The sequence below is a fragment of the Perissodus microlepis genome, chromosome 3 (genome assembly GCF_051167445.1).
Source record: "Perissodus microlepis isolate ML-2025 ecotype Zambia chromosome 3, ASM5116744v1, whole genome shotgun sequence".
Taxonomy (NCBI): domain Eukaryota; kingdom Metazoa; phylum Chordata; class Actinopteri; order Cichliformes; family Cichlidae; genus Perissodus; species Perissodus microlepis.
The window spans coordinates 47,657,294-47,679,672 of NC_140463.1; the positions used below are offsets into that span (position 1 = coordinate 47,657,294).

The 22,379-nt window shown below is 43.5% G+C and overlaps 1 protein-coding gene across 3 annotated transcripts in view; it reads right to left on the reverse strand.

The window, feature by feature from the left end:
- Positions 1–22,379, reverse strand: part of LOC146391709 (NACHT, LRR and PYD domains-containing protein 12-like) — a 28,052-nt gene continuing 5,673 nt past the window's right edge. Inside the window, exons 5-13 of one of the 3 annotated variants that reach the window (XM_084914704.1) lie at positions 21,461–21,702; positions 19,514–21,341; positions 17,827–18,003; positions 14,206–14,382; positions 11,877–12,053; positions 9,548–9,724; positions 6,627–6,803; positions 4,293–4,469; positions 1,103–1,922 (exon numbers count right to left, since the gene is read on the reverse strand). In XM_084914704.1, coding sequence (XP_084770830.1) covers positions 1,736–1,922; positions 4,293–4,469; positions 6,627–6,803; positions 9,548–9,724; positions 11,877–12,053; positions 14,206–14,382; positions 17,827–18,003; positions 19,514–21,341; positions 21,461–21,702 — 3,319 coding nt within the window. In that variant the 3' untranslated portion in view covers positions 1,103–1,735. Of the gene's footprint in view, positions 1,074–1,102; positions 1,923–4,292; positions 4,470–6,626; positions 6,804–9,547; positions 9,725–11,876; positions 12,054–14,205; positions 14,383–17,826; positions 18,004–19,513; positions 21,345–21,460; positions 21,703–22,379 lie in introns of those variants that run through there. The other 2 variants (XM_084914695.1, XM_084914714.1) reach the window with 2 other exon arrangements.

Here is a 22,379-nt window from a genome sequence, read left to right on the forward strand (position 1 = left end):
TTCTTCATGTTTCTCGTGCACGGGAGAGAACCGGACAAATGCCGTTCCTTCGCTTGACCCCAGTTGCTCTCGTCTGCTCCCCCGTAACACTGCTCTTTTATTGAGGTTACATGAATATACATATATACATAGGTTCATTAACATATGACGTCTACATACAAACAAAGAGTACCTTGCCTGTGCGTTGTGTAAGTGTGTGTGTCTGTGTGTGTGTGTGGGGGGTCAGAGTGTGACCCCATAAATGACTTCTCTAACCCTGCTGGTCTGGAAGTCCAGCAGTTCATCTAAACAAAAGGCACTTAGACTAAAACAGATATAGATACGTTTATCCTACCATAAATCAATAAGACAAGGTACGACCTCTCCCATGCTCCCAGGATGTGGGTGTGAATGCCAGAACACTCTGGAATGCACACCAAGCCTTTGCAGACTATTAAGGATCAAACCTCTACCAATCTAAAACTAATTATAAAACTCTAAGCATATATAAGTAGATATTTCTAAGCATAAATGATAATCAACAATACAAAACCTGACAACCTGTAAATTGTAAATACTGTAAAACCACTGTCATTTAATGGTCGGGCATTGCACAGCTACAAGCATTTCACCTCATGTCATACTGGGTATGGTTGTGTGTGTGACAAATAAAATTTGAATTTGAAAGTGTTTCCAGGTGAGTTTGATCCAGGAGGGTCTGAAGCCAGAGTCAGACAGAGACTGTGCAGAGACTGTAGAAGGACAGAGCAGCAGCAGAGCAGTCCAGATACACTGATGATCCTCTGTCAGATCCAGAGGGACACACAGGGATGATGCTGGACTCTACATTGTGTCTGACAGTGGAGCTGTTCTCAGAGCAGTTCACTCTGCAGCACTGACAGTCATCTGCACTTCTTCTCATTCCTCTGTCAGTCACTGCTGGATGAAGCTCTCCTCTCCACCTCCCAGTAACATGGCCCAGTCAGAGCGTCTCTACACACAAGCTGCTGCTGCTTCAACCTCTCTGGATCATCAGGACACAGCTCCTCCTCTCTCAGCACACACACCGTCCTGTTTACCATCATCAGCTCCACCTGCAGAGAGAAGAAGGAAGAGCAGAGGAGATAAACGAGTGTTTCCAGAGACTCTTCATCAGCTGTCAGTCAGTGATGCAGCACATCCAGTATAAAGAGCAGCAGGGACTTCAGTGCTGGGACTGTACTAGGACTCATTGTTGCTTCACTTTTTCTAATCTTTGGATTTTTATTGAAGTTGATGAAGATGTTTTTCCCTCCTAGTTTGAGTTTGGACTTTCATTCATTAGAAGAACCTTGGTGTGTCCACTCTGAGCTCTGTAGGAACCCCAACAACAAGCCCAACAATCCAGATGGACGGTTCCAGCTGTTAACTGGAGGAATTCCATCCAAACATCTGCTCTCACTAAATTCTTCCTCACCTACAGACTGTGTTCTTCACTGCTTTAAACTTGGAAATGAATGCAGTCATTGGTCTGCGTGCTGCTTTGTTCAGAGAGCTGATTGGCTGTTGACAGCGTTTGATCAGAGCGTGTCAGCCGTTACTATGGTGACCATAAAGGTCAGAAACAGGAAGTGTTTGTGTCCAATCCTGAAGCCTGTCACCATTCTCCTCTCACAGCTTCACTGAGAAGCTGCAGCTTTACAGGAAACACTGGATCTTTGTTTCATACTGACTGTGTTTAGTACAATACTGCTGACAGCACCACCCACTCACTCCATCACTCTACTGACCACAGAGTCTCCAGTCTGTAGTCTGGACTCTGCTGAAGATCAGACAGCTGCTTCACATCTGGATCCTGCAGGTTGTTTCCCGACAGGTCCAGCTCTCTCAGATGGGAGGGGTTGGACTTCAGTGCTGCTGCCAGATAATCACAGCTGATCTTTGACAAACCACAGTAACTCAATCTGTATAAAGAATGAAAGATGTAAGTTTATTAGACAAAGTGTGAGCTTGAAATCATTCAGTGTTTCATCATCTGTTCAGAGCTGAAGAAGGTTCAGAATGTAGAAGTTTAGAAAATGGAAACTCCAAACAGCTGAAGCCAACAGGAAGCAGCTTCAAACAGGAAACTGTGCAGAGTTTCAGACTATATGTCCTGATGCAGCCAGTTGGATTTTGGAGATTTGAATCTCTGTTCTGTGACTAAGTCCTTGAATCATTTCTTCCAGTTGGTCCAACAAGACAGACTAAGTGTTGGACATGTGTTGTGGCTCCATTAGGGGAGCTTCTAAATGTGATGTGATGGCCCCTCTGGGTCTGTCAGGTCACAGGACTGAAGAGAGCTCAAACTGGGCACACAGTTGTTCCAGTCTGGACCAAAGACTCTATACTGGGACTGAGGGACTGCTTTGACTGCACCCACTGGGACTTTTTAAAGGCTCATGTTCTCACTTAGATCATCAATTTCTACTTACATTTCTTTCTGGGGAAAATGGGGATTACTTTGGAAACAGGAAGTATTTTCCCCAATAAGCAGCCCTGGATTAGTAAATCACTCCAACATGTTCTCAGGCAGAAGAAGCTGTCTTGTTACGAGGGAGAGAAGAAAAAGATTGAGGCACAGAAACTTGTTGAAAGAGAGATAAAGCAGCTAAAATCAGGTGTAAAAGTAAAGCAGAGGATGAGCTGAATAAAGGACACTCAAGGCTGGCTTGGAAAGGAATGAAGTCCATGGTGGGGATGCAGAACAAGGAGCAAAGATGAATGTGATGCTGAATCAGCAGAAGACTTGGACTCATTTGATTCCAGCTTTGATATCATTGATTTCAATGAAGAGCTTTGTGATTGTAGCAAAGGGCTGGTAGCTCTGAGAGTCCCACTGATGAGGTGTTTGTGTGGAAATCTCTTAGTGGGACCAAAGAGAGAAAAAGCCCTGGTCCTGATGCTGTGGGAGGGAAATGATTGAAGTGTGCTGTGAGGAACTGACTGGGAGGTTTTCACACATTTTCCAGTCCTCCTTGGAACAACAGGAAGTTCCCAGCATATGGAAACAAAGGTTAAGTGTCCTATGGCACTCAGTGATGATGGTGCTGTGGCCCCACCACCTCCACCTCTTTGTAAAGGAACTAACTGTAATCTGACGCTTCAAATGGAACTAAGACTTCCTCCACTAGGTGGCAGTGTCTGATGAGAAAGTGTTAGTGGAGCTGGCCTGGAGTCAGAAACAGGAAGATGCAGGATTTGGGCTGAAATGGGGAAAAGTGGTTAGCACTAGTGCCTTAAAGCAAGAAGGTTGTAGGTTGAAGCTTGTTGGCCTTTCTGTGGAGGTTGGATGTTCTCCCACAGTCCAATGAAATGCTGCTTAGGTTCATTGGTGCTTCTAAATTGGCTGTAGGTGTGGATGTGAGAGAGTGCTTCTCTGTCTCTCTCTGTTGGCCCTGTGATGGACTGCTCACCTGTGCAGGTGGACCACGCCTCTTGCCCTATGACAGCTAGGGCACAGGCTGCAGCCCTGTGAGCCTAAGCTGAATAAACAGTTAGCAAAAATGATCCATAGATGGCCTGAAATTCCCCAGTTAGCAGTTTGGTAGATAGCTATGACATGCTAATCCCATCCAGCAGCTGTATTCTGCCTGTAAGCTGATCCCTGCTGAGCCAAAGCACTTTTTCATATACAAATTACAACCTTTAATAGAAACCTATTGGTCAGCATCTTATTAGCCTGCTGTTAGCTTCATTCCACAGAGAACTGAGAGAAACTAACAGAGTTGATAAAGAATAAAGAGAAATGTGCTGATTTAAAGCCTTTGAAGTGCTTCAGATGATCTCTGTCCACTTCTGTCCACTCATTCATTCATGTAAGCTTTCTAATGCAGCTTTGATCTTCACAGCCTGCTTTATGAAACTCATTCTAACCCTGAATGTCAGAGTGTTCCTCCTTCTCTTTCCCATCATTCATGCTGGCAGTGGAGGAGATTTGGATGTTGGACTGTGTTTTGGATGATGTGTGTATGTTTGTGTTGGACTGCTGTCTGTAAAGCAAACGCACATTTTGCTTTGGATTTCAGTGTCAGACAGACTTTAAGGTGGAATGAAGAGTTTGAGAGTTTCACAGTGAATTATCCAGTGGAGGATTTTTCTTCTTCTTTGAAGGTTTGAAATGTGAACATTGTTCTGCTGCAGTCAATGGACTAAACCACAGAAGAAGAAAACAGACTTTACCATGAAGATCCTCAGTGTGGATCAGTATAATATCAGCCTGATGTCTGCAGTTTAGTGTCAGCACAACTTTCACATCATATTCATCTCAGCACAACTAAAACATGCTGACTGACCTCAGAGTTTCAAGTCCACATCCTGGACTCTCCAGGAAACCACACAGATGCTTCACTCCTGAATCCTGCAGCTTGTTGTTGGAGCTCAGGTCCAGCTCTCTCAGATGGGAGGGGTTGGACTTCAGTGCTGCTGCCAGATAATCACAGCTGATCTCTGACAAACCACAGAAACTCAATCTGTATAAAGAATGAAAGATGTAAGTTTATTAGACAAAGTGTGAGCTTGAAATCATTCAGTGTTTCATCATCTGTTCAGAGCTGAAGAAGGTTCAGAATGTAGAAGTTTAGAAAATGGAAACTTCAAACAGCTGAAGCCAACAGGAAGCAGCTTCAAACAAACACAACAAGAGAAAAACTCTGAATGTTTCACATTAAAGTCGTACATTTATCATAAAAACAGGACAAAGACTTGAAAAAGTCGTGTTTTTCCTTCCAGGAACCACAAGGCTTCACTTTTAAAGGTGAAGTGTGAAAGAAATGGACATATTTGAAGTCCAACACCTTTTTCCAGTCACATTATTAAAGCAGACAAACTACAAGCTCATTTCCATTCCAACAAGTCATCTTCTGACCTGGACTAACAACACTGGTCTCTATGTGCAGCTGGCTGTGAGACCAGTGCTCAGGGAGCGTCTACAAAGTGCAACACTGAAAGAACATCACACACTAATTTGCTTCCAGCACTTTCACACAAACATCTACTGTCATTATTGTCACCAAACTCTGTGGATCCTTTATTGCAAATTCAAATGGGATCAAATGGTCAGACAAAAGAGGGTTATGAGGAAATATGATGAAATGTTGTGTATTAGCAGCAAGTTATTGAATCATTTTCCTCAGAAACCAAACAAAATGATTGACAAACATGTTTTTATGAACTCAGTGTTGGACTTGGATCAGCAGGATAAGCTGATGTTTAAAGGCATTTGAGTCTCGCTGTATGAGAGTCCAGTTATTACTCAATATTTATGGATGATGTTCTTTCAGTGTTGCACTTTGTAGACGCTCCCTGAGCCTCACAGCCAGCTGCACATGGACCAGCTGACATTACCCAGCATTAGAGGCAGGTGTAAAAAAAAATGGATTTTCCTATTTAAATGGTTTTAATTTGAATAAAGCGATGTTGATTCATTCAATCCTGAATCGATGTTTAATATAAATGTATTTTGCCAGAATCTCAGGTTAAAGCTCCCAAAAGTATTTCAACAACAAGCAAACAGATAAAACAGTAAATGAGAGCAGCTAAACACACAAAGATGGAAACACAGAGCGTGGATCGTTCACTCGACGGCACGTACACGGACACGCCGTCGGGGCTGAAAGTGGACAGCTCACAGATCCTGAAGCTGCAGGTTTCATCTGTCTCCAACCAAAACTGACTGAACCAGCAGCAAAAGAAGATCCAAACTACGCTTTACGTTTGATGAACATCGTCATGAATTCTCTCTGACTTTGACGTTTACTTCCTGCACAGCTCTCTCTCTCTCAGTGTACTTCAAGAACAGTTTACCTTCAAAAATCTGTTTCCTGCATTATTCACTGCTTATTACGCACCAGTCTGCTGTTGTGTTCACTGCTGTCGGCCTCCCAAAACAAAGCCTCATTTCTGCTGTTCAATACTGAAGAAATTGAAACCTTTTAAAATGATGACAGATTACAAACTCTCAGCTGTGTCTGTAATCAAACCTCTGTAACTTTGCTTCACTTCAGCAGCATCAGGTCATGTTCACAAGTTGATTCATGGTTTGCTTCAGTTTTTGATCGACTGCAGAATATTTTGAAGGTTATCTGCTATAAAAAGCCAGAACAGGAAAATCTGCTTCATGTGTTTCTGTTTGATCCTCAGTGACTTTGACACAAAGGCCTCTGCTGTGATGATCACACCTCTGATCAAGTCTCACAGTGTCAGCTTTGTTTTTATACATATGGATATGTGCTGATAAATGATCAGAATTATAATATTTCCCACTGTCTGCTGTGTGCCGTGACCTTTGACCTGCTAAAGACAGTCAGCTGTGGATTATTCATTGTTGTGTCTGATACTTAGAACTGTGAGGAAGAACACTACACAGTTAATCAGGGTCCCCTCTCTCTGAATCAGGGAAGGTGGGCAGGCCGCGTGTGGGCCGCGGGCCATACGTTGAGCCTCACTGTTTGAAATGTGAACATTGTTCTGCTGCAGTCAATGGACTAAACCAGAGAAGAAGAAAACAGACTTTACCATGAAGATCCTCAGTGTGGATCAGTATAATATCAGCCTGATGTCTGCAGTTTAGTGTCAGCACAACTTTCACATCATATTCATCTCAGCACAACTAAAACATGCTGACTGACCTCAGAGTTTCAAGTCCACATCCTGGACTCTCCAGGAAACCACACAGATGCTTCACTCCTGAATCCTGCAGCTTGTTGTTGTAGCTCAGGTCCAGCTCTCTCAGATGGGAGGGGTTGGACTTCAGTGCTGCTGCCAGATAATCACAGCTGATCTCTGACAAACCACAGTCCCACAATCTGTATAAAGAATGAAAGATGTACGTTTATTAGACAAAGTGCTTGAAATCATTCAGTGTTTCATCATCTGTTCAAAGCTGAAGAAGGTTCAGAATGTAGAAGTTTAGAAAATGGAAACTCCAAACAGCTGAAGCCAACAGGAAGCAGCTTCAAACAAACACAACAAGAGAAAAAACTCTGAATGTTTCACATTAAAGTCGTACATTTATCATAAAAACAGGACAAAGACTTGAAAAAGTTGTGTTTTTCCTTCCAGGAACCACAAGGCTTCACTTTTAAAGGTGAAGTGTGAAAGAAATGGACATATTTGAAGTCCAACACCTTTTTCCAGTCACATTATTAAAGCAGACAAACTACAAGCTCATTTTCATTCCAACAAGTCATCTTCTGACCTGGACTAACAACACTGGTCTCTATGTGCAGCTGGCTGTGAGACCAGTGCTCAGGGAGCGTCTACAAAGTGCAACACTGAAAGAACATCACACACTAATTTGCTTCCAGCACTTCCACACAAACATCTACTGTCATTATTGTCACCAAACTCTGTGGATCCTTTATTGCAAATTCAAATGGGATCAAATGGTCAGACAAAAGAGGGTTATGAGGAAATATGATGAAATGTTGTGTATTAGCAGCAAGTTATTGAATCATTTTCCTCAGAAACCAAACAAAATGATTGACAAACATGTTTTTACAAACTCAGTGTTGGACTTGGATCAGCAGGATAAGCTGATGTTTAAAGGCATTTGTGTCATGGTCCTGGGTCATTTTGACCCAGTGTTCTTAGTTTTCCTGTGGTTTTGTATTTTGTTCCTTATGTTCATTGGATTGTTTGGTTTGGTATTTGGATCCCCCCTGTGTCCATGCTGTTATTGTGGTGTTTGTTCTGGTACCGTGTTCCCGTCCTTTGTGTTCTGTGTTCTCCTCATCCCCTCGTGTATTCATCCTTGTTCTCTGCCTCTCTCTCTGTGCTCATCTCTGTGTACTGTGTTGTGTTCAAGGTCCACATCTTGGTGTCAGTATTTTCAGGTTCGTGTCCCCCCCGCTGTGTCACGAGTAATTGTCCTCATCTGCGTTCCCCGTGTGTTCCCACTTCCCTCATTACCTTCTGTGTATTTATGTCAAAGTATCCCTTTGTTCCGTGTTGCGTCGTCCCTCTAGGTTGTGTGCATATACCGTGTCTTCCCAGCGCCTCAGCTTTAGTTGCTCCCAGTATAGTTTTTGTATGACTTCTTATGTTCCTGTTAATAAAGACCTGCCTTTGAGTTCATCCCCGTGTGTCTAGAGCCGTGCATTTAGGTCCTCTCTTGCCTTCACACAGCCGCTGCATGACAATTTGAGTCTCGCTGTATGAGAGTTCAGTTATTACTCAATATTTATGGATGATGTTCTTTCAGTGTTGCACTTTGTAGACGCTCCCTGAGCCTCACAGCCAGCTGCACATGGACCAGCTGACATTACCCAGCATTAGAGGCGGCTGTAAAAAAAAATGGATTTTCCTATTTAAATGGTTTTAATTTGAATAAAGCGATGTTGATTCATTCAATCCTGAATCGATGTTTAATATAAATGTATTTTGCCAGAATCTCAGGTTAAAGCTCCCAAAAGTATCTCAACAACAAGCAAACAGATAAAACAGTAAATGAGAGCAGCTAAACACACAAAGATGGAAACACAGAGCGTGGATCGTTCACTCGACGGCACGTACACGGACACGCCGTCGGGGCTGAAAGTGGACAGCTCACAGATCCTGAAGCTGCAGGTTTCATCTGTCTCCAACCAAAACTGAGTGAACCAGCAGCACAAGAAGATCCAAACTACGCTTTACGTTTGATGAACATCGTCATGAATTCTCTCTGACTTTGACGTTTACTTCCTGCACAGCTCTCTCTCTCTCAGTGTACTTCAAGAACAGTTTACCTTCAAAAATCTCTTTCCTGCATTATTCACTGCTTATTACGCACCAGTCTGCTGTTGTGTTCACTGCTGTCGGCCTCCCAAAACAAAGCCTCATTTCTGCTGTTCAATACTGAAGAAATTGAAACCTTTTAAAATGATGACAGATTACAAACTCTCAGCTGTGTCTGTAATCAAACCTCTGTAACTTTGCTTCACTTCAGCAGCATCAGGTCATGTTCACATGTTGATTCATGGTTTGCTTCAGTTTTTGATCGACTGCAGAATATTTTGAAGGTTATCTGCTATAAAAAGCCAGAACAGGAAAATCTGCTTCATGTGTTTCTGTTTGATCCTCAGTGACTTTGACACAAAGGCCTCTGCTGTGATGATCACACCTCTGATCAAGTCTCACAGTGTCAGCTTTGTTTTTATACATATGGATATGTGCTGATAAATGATCAGAATTATAATATTTCCCACTGTCTGCTGTGTGCCGTGACCTTTGACCTGCTAAAGACAGTCAGCTGTGGATTATTCATTGTTGTGTCTGATACTTAGAACTGTGAGGAAGAACACTACACAGTTAATCAGGGTCCCCTCTCTCTGAATCAGGGAAGGTGGGCAGGCCGCGTGTGGGCCGCGGGCCATACGTTGAGTCTCACTGTTTGAAATGTGAACATTGTTCTGCTGCAGTCAATGGACTAAACCAGAGAAGAAGAAAACAGACTTTACCATGAAGATCCTCAGTGTGGATCAGTATAATATCAGCCTGATGTCTGCAGTTTAGTGTCAGCACAACTTTCACATCATATTCATCTCAGCACAACTAAAACATGCTGACTGACCTCAGAGTTTCAAGTCCACATCCTGGACTCTCCAGGAAACCACACAGATGCTTCACTCCTGAATCCTGCAGCTTGTTGTTGGCGCTCAGGTCCAGCTCTCTCAGATGGGAGGGGTTGGACTTCAGTGCTGCTGCCAGATAATCACAGCTGATCTCTGACAAACCACAGTCCCTCAATCTGTATAAAGAATGAAAGATGTAAGTTTATTAGACAAAGTGCTTGAAATCATTCAGTGTTTCATCATCTGTTCAGAGCTGAAGAAGGTTCAGAATGTAGAAGTTTAGAAAATGGAAACTCCAAACAGCTGAAGCCAACAGGAAGCAGCTTCAAACAAACACAACAAGAGAAAAAACTCTGAATGTTTCACATTAAAGTCGTACATTTATCATAAAAACAGGACAAAGACTTGAAAAAGTCGTGTTTTTCCTTCCAGGAACCACAAGGCTTCACTTTTAAAGGTGAAGTGTGAAAGAAATGGACATATTTGAAGTCCAACACCTTTTTCCAGTCACATTATTAAAGCAGACAAACTACAAGCTCATTTTCATTCCAACAAGTCATCTTCTGACCTGGACTAACAACACTGGTCTCTATGTGCAGCTGGCTGTGAGACCAGTGCTCAGGGAGCGTCTACAAAGTGCAACACTGAAAGAACATCACACACTAATTTGCTTCCAGCACTTTCACACAAACATCTACTGTCATTATTGTCACCAAACTCTGTGGATCCTTTATTGCAAATTCAAATGGGATCAAATGGTCAGACAAAAGAGGGTTATGAGGAAATATGATGAAATGTTGTGTATTAGCAGCAAGTTATTGAATCATTTTCCTCAGAAACCAAACAAAATGATTGACAAACATGTTTTTATGAACTCAGTGTTGGACTTGGATCAGCAGGATAAGCTGATGTTTAAAGGCATTTGAGTCTCGCTGTATGAGAGTCCAGTTATTACTCAATATTTATGGATGATGTTCTTTCAGTGTTGCACTTTGTAGACGCTCCCTGAGCCTCACAGCCAGCTGCACATGGACCAGCTGACATTACCCAGCATTAGAGGCGGCTGTAAAAAAATGGATTTTCCTATTTAAATGGTTTTAATTTGAATAAAGCGATGTTGATTCATTCAATCCTGAATCGATGTTTAATATAAATGTATTTTGCCAGAATCTCAGGTTAAAGCTCCCAAAAGTATTTCAACAACAAGCAAACAGATAAAACAGTAAATGAGAGCAGCTAAACACACAAAGATGGAAACACAGAGCGTGGATCGTTCACTCGACGGCACGTACACGGACACGCCGTCGGGGCTGAAAGTGGACAGCTCACAGATCCTGAAGCTGCAGGTTTCATCTGTCTCCAACCAAAACTGACTGAACCAGCAGCACAAGAAGATCCAAACTACGCTTTACGTTTGATGAACATCGTCATGAATTCTCTCTGACTTTGACGTTTACTTCCTGCACAGCTCTCTCTCTCTCAGTGTACTTCAAGAACAGTTTACCTTCAAAAATCTCTTTCCTGCATTATTCACTGCTTATTACGCACCAGTCTGCTGTTGTGTTCACTGCTGTCGGCCTCCCAAAACAAAGCCTCATTTCTGCTGTTCAATACTGAAGAAATTGAAACCTTTTAAAATGATGACAGATTACAAACTCTCAGCTGTGTCTGTAATCAAACCTCTGTAACTTTGCTTCACTTCAGCAGCATCAGGTCATGTTCACATGTTGATTCATGGTTTGCTTCAGTTTTTGATCGACTGCAGAATATTTTGAAGGTTATCTGCTATAAAAAGCCAGAACAGGAAAATCTGCTTCATGTGTTTCTGTTTGATCCTCAGTGACTTTGACACAAAGGCCTCTGCTGTGATGATCACACCTCTGATCAAGTCTCACAGTGTCAGCTTTGTTTTTATACATATGGATATGTGCTGATAAATGATCAGAATTATAATATTTCCCACTGTCTGCTGTGTGCCGTGACCTTTGACCTGCTAAAGACAGTCAGCTGTGGATTATTCATTGTTGTGTCTGATACTTAGAACTGTGAGGAAGAACACTACACAGTTAATCAGGGTCCCCTCTCTCTGAATCAGGAAAGGTGGGCAGGCCGCGTGTGGGCCGCGGGCCATACGTTGAGTCTCACTGTTTGAAATGTGAACATTGTTCTGCTGCAGTCAATGGACTAAACCACAGAAGAAGAAAACAGACTTTACCATGAAGATCCTCAGTGTGGATCAGTATAATATCAGCCTGATGTCTGCAGTTTAGTGTCAGCACAACTTTCACATCATATTCATCTCAGCACAACTAAAACATGCTGACTGACCTCAGAGTTTCAAGTCCACATCCTGGACTCTCCAGGAAACCACACAGATGCTTCACTCCTGAATCCTGCAGCTTGTTGTTGGAGCTCAGGTCCAGCTCTCTCAGATGGGAGGGGTTGGACTTCAGCGCTGCTGCCAGATAATCACAGCTGATCTCTGACAAACCACAGTCCCTCAATCTGTATAAAGAATGAAAGATGTAAGTTTATTAGACAAAGTGCTTGAAATCATTCAGTGTTTCATCATCTGTTCAGAGCTGAAGAAGGTTCAGAATGTAGAAGTTTAGAAAATGGAAACTCCAAACAGCTGAAGCCAACAGGAAGCAGCTTCAAACAAACACAACAAGAGAAAAAACTCTGAATGTTTCACATTAAAGTCGTACATTTATCATAAAAACAGGACAAAGACTTGAAAAAGTCGTGTTTTTCCTTCCAGGAACCACAAGGCTTCACTTTTAAAGGTGAAGTGTGAAAGAAATGGACATATTTGAAGTCCAACACCTTTTTCCAGTCACATTATTAAAGCAGACAAACTACAAGCTCATTTTCATTCCAACAAGTCATCTTCTGACCTGGACTAACAACACTGGTCTCTATGTGCAGCTGGCTGTGAGACCAGTGCTCAGGGAGCGTCTACAAAGTGCAACACTGAAAGAACACCACACACTAATTTGCTTCCAGCACTTCCACACAAACATCTACTGTCATTATTGTCACCAAACTCTGTGGATCCTTTATTGCAAATTCAAATGGGATCAAATGGTCAGACAAAAGAGGGTTATGAGGAAATATGATGAAATGTTGTGTATTAGCAGCAAGTTATTGAATCATTTTCCTCAGAAACCAAACAAAATGATTGACAAACATGTTTTTACAAACTCAGTGTTGGACTTGGATCAGCAGGATAAGCTGATGTTTAAAGGCATTTGAGTCTCGCTGTATGAGAGTCCAGTTATTACTCAATATTTATGGATGATGTTCTTTCAGTGTTGCACTTTGTAGACGCTCCCTGAGCCTCACAGCCAGCTGCACATGGACCAGCTGACATTACCCAGCATTAGAGGCGGCTGTAAAAAAATGGATTTTCCTATTTAAATGGTTTTAATTTGAATAAAGCGATGTTGATTCATTCAATCCTGAATCGATGTTTAATATAAATGTATTTTGCCAGAATCTCAGGTTAAAGCTCCCAAAAGTATTTCAACAACAAGCAAACAGATAAAACAGTAAATGAGAGCAGCTAAACACACAAAGATGGAAACACAGAGCGTGGATCGTTCACTCGACGGCACGTACACGGACACGCCGTCGGGGCTGAAAGTGGACAGCTCACAGATCCTGAAGCTGCAGGTTTCATCTGTCTCCAACCAAAACTGACTGAACCAGCAGCACAAGAAGATCCAAACTACGCTTTACGTTTGATGAACATCGTCATGAATTCTCTCTGACTTTGACGTTTACTTCCTGCACAGCTCTCTCTCTCTCAGTGTACTTCAAGAACAGTTTACCTTCAAAAATCTCTTTCCTGCATTATTCACTGCTTATTACGCACCAGTCTGCTGTTGTGTTCACTGCTGTCGGCCTCCCAAAACAAAGCCTCATTTCTGCTGTTCAATACTGAAGAAATTGAAACCTTTTAAAATGATGACAGATTACAAACTCTCAGCTGTGTCTGTAATCAAACCTCTGTAACTTTGCTTCACTTCAGCAGCATCAGGTCATGTTCACATGTTGATTCATGGTTTGCTTCAGTTTTTGATCGACTGCAGAATATTTTGAAGGTTATCTGCTATAAAAAGCCAGAACAGGAAAATCTGCTTCATGTGTTTCTGTTTGATCCTCAGTGACTTTGACACAAAGGCCTCTGCTGTGATGATCACACCTCTGATCAAGTCTCACAGTGTCAGCTTTGTTTTTATACATATGGATATGTGCTGATAAATGATCAGAATTATAATATTTCCCACTGTCTGCTGTGTGCCGTGACCTTTGACCTGCTAAAGACAGTCAGCTGTGGATTATTCATTGTTGTGTCTGATACTTAGAACTGTGAGGAAGAACACTACACAGTTAATCAGGGTCCCCTCTCTCTGAATCAGGAAAGGTGGGCAGGCCGCGTGTGGGCCGCGGGCCATACGTTGAGCCTCACTGTTTGAAATGTGAACATTGTTCTGCTGCAGTCAATGGACTAAACCACAGAAGAAGAAAACAGACTTTACCATGAAGATCCTCAGTGTGGATCAGTATAATATCAGCCTGATGTCTGCAGTTTAGTGTCAGCACAACTTTCACATCATATTCATCTCAGCACAACTAAAACATGCTGACTGACCTCAGAGTTTCAAGTCCACATCCTGGACTCTCCAGGAAACCACACAGATGCTTCACTCCTGAATCCTGCAGCTTGTCGTTGGAGCTCAGGTCCAGCTCTCTCAGATGGGAGGGGTTGGACTTCAGTGCTGCTGCCAGATAATCACAGCTGATCTCTGACAAACCACAGTAACCCAATCTGTATAAAGAATGAAAGATGTAAGTTTATTAGACAAAGTGCTTGAAATCATTCAGTGTTTCATCATCTGTTCAGAGCTGAAGAAGGTTCAGAATGTAGAAGTTTAGAAAATGGAAACTCCAAACAGCTGAAGCCAACAGGAAGCAGCTTCAAACAAACACAACAAGAGAAAAAAACTCTGAATGTTTCACATTAAAGTCGTACATTTATCATAAAAACAGGACAAAGACTTGAAAAAGTCGTGTTTTTCCTTCCAGGAACCACAAGGCTTCACTTTTAAAGGTGAAGTGTGAAAGAAATGGACATATTTGAAGTCCAACACCTTTTTCCAGTCACATTATTAAAGCAGGCAAACTACAAGCTCATTTTCATTCCAACAAGTCATCTTCTGACCTGGACTAACAACACTGGTCTCTATGTGCAGCTGGCTGTGAGACCAGTGCTCAGGGAGCGTCTACACAGTGCAACACTGAAAGAACATCACACACTAATTTGCTTCCATCATCCAACCTGAAGAGGAAACAGAGACTACACTAAGCTCAAATATGTGACAGACATTTCATCCCATGTCAGCTTGGCCTCATCCTGGGCCGGATTATCCAGCACACACTCTGACCACAGGCCCAGGGGCCACGCACAGCTGGGCTCCATCCAAGAGACAGGAAACAAACCAACACAATAATAAAAAGCACCATGTGATCTTCACAGAAGCTGTGAGATGGACCTTTACAAAGGTAAATCCTCACAAAGCTCCAGGACCAGACGGCATCCCAGGCCGGCTACTCAGAGTGTGTGCAGACGAGCTGGCAGAGGTGTTCACCAACATCTTCAACCTCTCCCTGAGGCAGTCAGTGGTCCCCACGTCCCTCAAAGCATCCACCATCATTCCCGTTCCCAAAAAATCAGTGGTCTCCTGTCTGAATGACTACCGTCCTGTTGCACTGACATCCGTCATCATGAAGTGCCAGGAGCGGCTGGTCAAAGGTCACATCTGCTCCTCCCTCCCTGACACACTGGACCCTCTTCAGTTTGCCTATCGGACAAACAGAGCCACAGAGGATGCTATCGCCCTGGCAACGCACACCACCCTCACTCACCTGGAGAAAGGGAATACATATGCAAGGATGCGCTTCATCGACTACAGCTCGGCATTTAACACCATCATCCCCTCAAAACTTGCCACGAAGCTCGTCGACCTTGGGCTGGGAACACTGATCTGCAGATGGATTCTAAACTTCCTCACAAACAGGCCCCAGGTGGTGAGAGTTGGTAAGCACACCTCCTCATCACTCATCCTAAACACAGGTACGCCACAGGGTTGTGTGCTTAGCCCCCTCCTATATTCCCTGTTCACACACGACTGTGTTGCTAAACAAGAGTCCAACATCATCATCAAGTTTGCGGATGACACAACCATCATAGGCCTCATCACAGACAACGATGAGACGGCCTATAGAGAGGAGGTGATGGCGCTGTACAAGTGGTGTCTGGAAAATAACCTGACTCTCAACATCAGCAAAACTAGAGAGATGATAGTGGACTACCGGAAACGACCAGTCAGAGAACACCAGCCCATCCACATCAACGGTGTCAAGGTCGAAAGGGTCAGCAGCTTCAAGTTCCTTGGAGTCAACATCACTGAGGACTTCTCCTGGACCCTTCACACAGACACTGCTATCAGGAAAGCTCGCCAGCGGCTTTACTTCCTGAGGAGGCTGAGGAAGTTTAGCATGAATGCCAACATCACCTCAAATTTTTACAGGTGTGCAATTGAGAGCTTGCTGACGAGCTGCATCACAGTTTGGTACTGAAGCTGCTCTGCCAGCAGCCGTAAATCACTACAGAGGGTGGTGAAGGCAGCAGAGCACATCACTGGCACGAGGCTTCCTGCCATTCAGGACATTTATCTCCAGCGATGCCTCCGTAAAGCACACAGCATCATCAAGGACCACAGCCACCCAGCACATCAGCTGTTCTCCTTGTTACCATCTGGCAGACGTTACAGGAGTCTGTCTGCTCGGACTTCAAGACTCAAAAACAGTTTTTACCACCAAGCCATACGACACCTCAACCACAACACTTAAACACACACAACACAGCACTCAGAAGCTACCCTGCAGCTTCACAAGTACTCTGTTTAATCTGCACTGGTCACTCCACTTTATTGTCATTGATATTTATATTTAAAAGTGCAATACTGTAATTTTCTGCTGCTCATTCCTGTGCAATATCCCATCTGCCCTCCCGTCATATTTCTTTTCAAGATTTTCTTATTTAATCACTAGTGTACATATATTTATATTTATAGATACATATATATTTAGTCATCTTTTCTCTTTTACCATGTCTCTCTAATATTTTGCTCCTTACTATTTTTCTATTTTCTTTATTATTTTATTTTATTATATTTTCTCCTACTGTATCATGCTGCTGAGTGACTGCTGCTCGTCAAACACATTTCATTGCAATGTTGACCCTGTGCTAACTTGCATATGACAAATAAAACTGAAATTGAAACTGAAACTCTTACATCTTCAAGAAAAACATAGTAAAAACATGAGCATATTTGTTTCCTGATAAAATGATGTGACAGGTAGAACAGAGTAAAGTGGTGGTGTTACAGCCTTTCTCCCCTCTGCTGCCGAGGCTGTTAGTCTCTCCCAAACTCAGCTACAGGACTTCCAAATGAATGAAAGCAGCAGAAGTGGCTTTACAAAGGAAAGAGGAAGAGGAGAAGAAGAGGAGAGGGAGGCCACCCTGACCATCACTCCAGCTGAAAACATCACACTTCCATTAAAGTTGGTGAGGAAATGTTGAGCAGGATGAGCTGCTGGCTAATCTGGAGGCTGTAGCAGCAGCTCACAGTCACAGTGGATTTCCACTCATGAAAAAGCTCTGGCTGCTTCATTTCTCATCTCATATCAGAGACTTTAATGCTTCACTGAAGCTGTACTGTGATGCTTCCATATTCCAGTGAGGCCTCCATAATGATTTCAGCTGTTCTGTACACACACTGTGTGCCCTGTATGGCTCAAAGTCTCTGCAGCCTGTTTTTATCTGCTATCATCAGATCTTCATCATCCTCATTCACATCCCTCACACACTCTACAGCCTCATCAGCACTGACTTCATCTTCACTGACTGATGGAGCACAACATGAACCTGTGGAGGCTGAAACACTGTCCTGTCAAACATCTCCCCGTCACCACTCCACTTCTGTCAGCCTTTAAATGAACCCTGCTCAAGTCTGTCACTTCTGTTTGGAGCCAAAAGGAAAAACTGTTGTTCAGTCGTTTGGAAAGACAACATTTCTGAAAGCACTCAAACTTCTTCACATTTGTCTTCAGACACATCCTGAATATTTAGGAACTAAAGAAAGTTTCAAACATCAATCAAAGACCTGAAATTTAGAAAAACAACAACAGCCGCAGTCAGTGAACTCACCTCAGAGTCTCCAGTCGACAGTTTGGACTCTCCAGTCCAGCACACAGAAGCTTCACACCTGAATCCTGGAGGCCATCATTCCAACTCATGTCCAGCTCTGTCAGATGGGAGGGGTTGGACTTCAGAGCTGAGGCCACAACTTCACAGTGAGACTCTGAGAGTCGACACCGAGTCAGTCTGTGATGATAGAAAATATAAAATGTGTTATTATAAAAGCAGAAAATCTGCATTATAAACACAGACTGAATGTATATGAAGACAAAACAGAGTGAGGTCATAATCTGATGAATCTGCTCTTCACATCTGTGCTTCAGCTCCTCTTACTGTGTTTGACATGACACAACGATTGAGTCTCTCTCAGACCTGCAGACTTTTAATGAGAATCTTTGTTTGGCTTTAATCTGCAGATGAAGGAGGAAGATGGTGTCACATTTAGGCTTCCATAATGTCCACAGTCTGTCACTGAGATCTGATCCAGGGTCAGAGTGAAGACACACATTTGGACTGTTTCCTGTTTTGACTCCAGAACATTTTGAATGAGTTCAGCTCAGTGAAGAGTTCCAGCTGGAAAGATGATCTCTGTTTGCTACCTGCTGTCAGGTACGACTGTTCACGTCCACACGCAGGAAAAACCTGCTGACTGTTACCAAACGGAGCAGAAATCTCATCACTGGACAATAATGATGAATGAACTCAGAGCTGCTGATATCAGATCTGATTTCAGGGGAACTAAACACAGAAATGATTGGCTCATTTTAGCTTTCTGAGCCATTATCTGCTGGTGTGTCGCTAGTTGGCAGAAAATGATTTGTATTCCTGTTCAGGGCTTCAGTGTTTATGAGTCCAGATCCAGGTGACAGCGAGTCACAATGATGTTACCTGTCTGTGTCCAGCAGCAGCCTGTATTCACTTTGAATATTGTTATAACCTGACATGGATCAGTTTGTCTTTGATTGGTTTGTAAATGTCACTGTTTCCATTGGACCTGAGTGACGGTACAAAGACAGAGAGGGAGAGAAAGGAGAGAGAGGATGGAGACAGCAAAGAGAGAGCAAACACAAACAGGTGAGAGTGGACAGGTGACCAAGGTCAGCAACCAATCAGAGAGCTTCTGTTTGACCCACAGTCACTGATGATGACTGCACATAACCATCAGTGTGTTACTCTGATATCAAATATGGATCCTGCTCTTATAATAATGATCATCAGATGATATTATTGTGTTATTTTGTAGCTGAATACGATGTTTGTGTGATTATCAGTGAAAGAAGCAGTGAGGAGGATGGAGAGAGAGAGAGGACAGAGGGTGAAGTTAGAAACACTAAAAGGATTTTTCATGGATTTCATGGATGATTTGAGTGATTTCCAGCAGGACACTTAAACATGTCAGTGGACGTCCTAAAGAACATATTCACTGATATGAAACGTGTCATTGAACAGGATTAATATCAGTGGAAACATGGTGGAAACAGCTGTGACTGCATGGATGTGACACACTTCAAATCTGTTCTCCACTCTTGGATTTGGGATCCATGGAGCTGCTGCTGAGTCTGTACAATAAAGGAATGGTGTGGAAGGTTGCAGCGTACGGACACAAACACTTTGTGGTTACAATCTGATTTTATTTTCAAAATTAAACTACTAACCTACACTGATCAATGATGTTAATGATCACATCTGGACTCACCCAGCCTTTCTGCAGTTCCTCACAGCTGGAATCAGTCTCTGTCGTCCCTGCTCTGATGTTTTGTACTCCTGCAGGTCCAACTCATCCAGAACCTCCTCTGACATCTGCAGCATGAAGGCCAGAGCTGAGCACTGGATCTCAGAGAGTTCCTTCTCTGATCTGTTCTCTGACTTCAGGAACTCTTGGATCTCCTGAAATAATGAGAGGTGGTTCATCTCCATCAGACAGTGGAAGATGTTGATGCTTCTGTCAGGAGAGATTTCATCACTGTTCATCTCCTTCAGGTTGTTGATGACTCTCTGGATGGTTCCTGGACTGATCTCTGTCTGACCCAGCAGACCTACTAAGAGTCTCTGGTTGGACTCCAGACAGAGGCCATGAAGGAAGCGAACAAACAGGTCCAGGTGGCCATTTTTACTGTGGAGGGATTTCTCCATGGCTCTCCTCAGAAATACATCAAGTAATTGGAGGAGATCTTTGTTATCAAAAACACTGGAAATCATCTTGGTCAAAGATTTTGATTTTAGAAACACCTTCAGCACCTCTGTCTTCCTGTTGGTGAAACAGTGGAACATGTAGACAGCAGCCAGAAACTCCTGGATGCTCAGATGAACAAAGCAGTAGACTGGTTTCTGGAAGATCACACTCTCTCTTTTGAAGACCTCTGTACAAACTCCTGAGTACACCGAGGCCTCTGTCACATCCAGACCACACTGCTCCAGGTCTTCTTGGTAGAACATGATGTTTCCTTTCTCCAGATGTTCAAACGCCAGCCTCCCCAGCTTCAGAAGAACTTCCCTGTCAGCCTCCGTCAGCTCCTGTGGACTCGTTTCATGTCCCTCATGGTACTTGTTCTTCTTCCTCTTTGTCTGAACCAGCAGGAAGTGTGAGTACATGTCAGTCAGGGTCTTGGGCAGCTCTCCTCTCTGCTCTGTAGTCAACATGTGCTCCAGAACTGTAGCAGTGATCCAGCAGAAGACTGGGATACTACACATGATGTGGAGGCTCCTGGATGTCTTCATGTGGGAGATGATTCTGCTGGACAGCTCTTCATCACTGAATCTCCTCCTGAAGTACTCCTCCTTCTGGGCGTCAGTGAAGCCTCGTACTTCTGTTAGCCTGTCAACACATGTAGGAGGGATCTGATTGGCTGCTGCGGGTCGGGAAGTTATCCAGACGAGAGCCGAGGGAAGCAGATTCCCCTGGATGAGGTTTGTCAGCAGCTGGCTGACTGATGACTTCTGTGTGACATCAGACAGCAGCTTCCTGTTGGTGAAATCCAATGAAAGTCTGCTTTCATCCAGGCCGTCAAAGATGAACAAAAGCTGAGAGACAGCCAGCTTCTCTGCTGTGACCTTCTGTAATGTTGGATGGAAAACATGGAGCAGCTCCAGAAGACTGTACTGCTCATCTCTGATCAGGTTCAGCTCCCTGAATGAAAGCAGAACCACCACACTGACATGTTGGTTCTCCAAGCCCTCTGCCCAGTCCAGAGTGAACTTCTGCACTGAGAAGGTTTTTCCAACACCAGCCACGCCGTTGGTCAGAACCACTCTGATGGGTCTCTGTTGGTCAGGTAAGGCTTTAAAGATGTCCTGGCACCTGATTGGAGCGTCATGGAGGGCGTCCATCTTGGAAGCTGTCTCCAGCTGCCTCACCTCATGTTGGGTATGAACCTCTTCACTCTGTCCCTCTGTGATGTAGAGCTCAGTGTAGATCCTGTTGAGGAGGGTTCTACTTCCTGTTTCATCACTTCCTTCAGTCACACGTTCACATCTCCTCCTCAGACTGATCTTATGTTCATCTAAAACCTCCTGCAGACCAACATCTGCTGAAAGAAAGAAAAACAATGAGACTAAAGAGAAAGAAAACTCTTCAATGTCTGAACAACACAAGAAGTCCAGTTTTCAGAAATGAGTCCATCAGCAGACAGATGTTCAGTCTTACTTTGTACACAGCTGCTCTGACTGGCTGTCTGCAGTCCAGCTCTGCTTCTGGATCTTTCTCCACACTGGGGACAGGAGGAGTCTCCTGATGAAGCAGACTGGTCCCAGTATGAGGAGATGCACTGTCTGCAGAACCAGTGTCCACAGCTGGTAGAGACTGGATCCTTCAGGATGTCCTGACACAAAGCACAGCAGGACAGCTGCTCCTCCTCACAAACACCACTCCTCTTCCTCTTCCTCTCTCTGTGAACACATTTCTTTATCACTAAAACATTTACTGTCAGTGAAAAACATCCAGATGTGACCAAACTGCAGTTCCTCACAGTTCCTTTGATGTCATCAACACTAATGAGCTGCTCTTCCTGTCTGCCTGTCTCATTAAACACTGAGTGATGAATACAAACTCAACACTTCCTGCAGACTTCCTGACTGCACAATAAAAGCTTTCCATCAGAGAGAGACAGTTATGACTTTCACTGTTTTACAGCCGCTGTGTGCAGATTATCTGGGTCAGTTCACTCTGAAGCAGCTTAGAAGTGTCCGTGTAGAGCCGTGGTCTGACACACAGAGACTTCTGATTTTCTCTATTTAAACAAACATGATGAAGATGAGCAGGTTTCTCTTCTAGTATAAACTCTGTGTCTCTCTGGCTGGCTCATGATGGCTTTTCAGGTTTTATGTTTTGCTCTCTCCTGCTAGCGTTTTGCCTGCCTGGGTGGAGCTTGTAATGGCCTCTCGCTCTTGGTCCACTCAGTTATGATGATTACACCACCTGTTGCTGACTCACCTGGGCTTACCGGTAACCATTTAACGCTGCGGCATGGAGCAGTTTGTCGCTGGGACATTGACCCTCCTGTGTTCATGATCTCAGCTCCTTGCTAAGAAATCTCTCTCTAAATTCACCAGTTGGGTTAACTTTG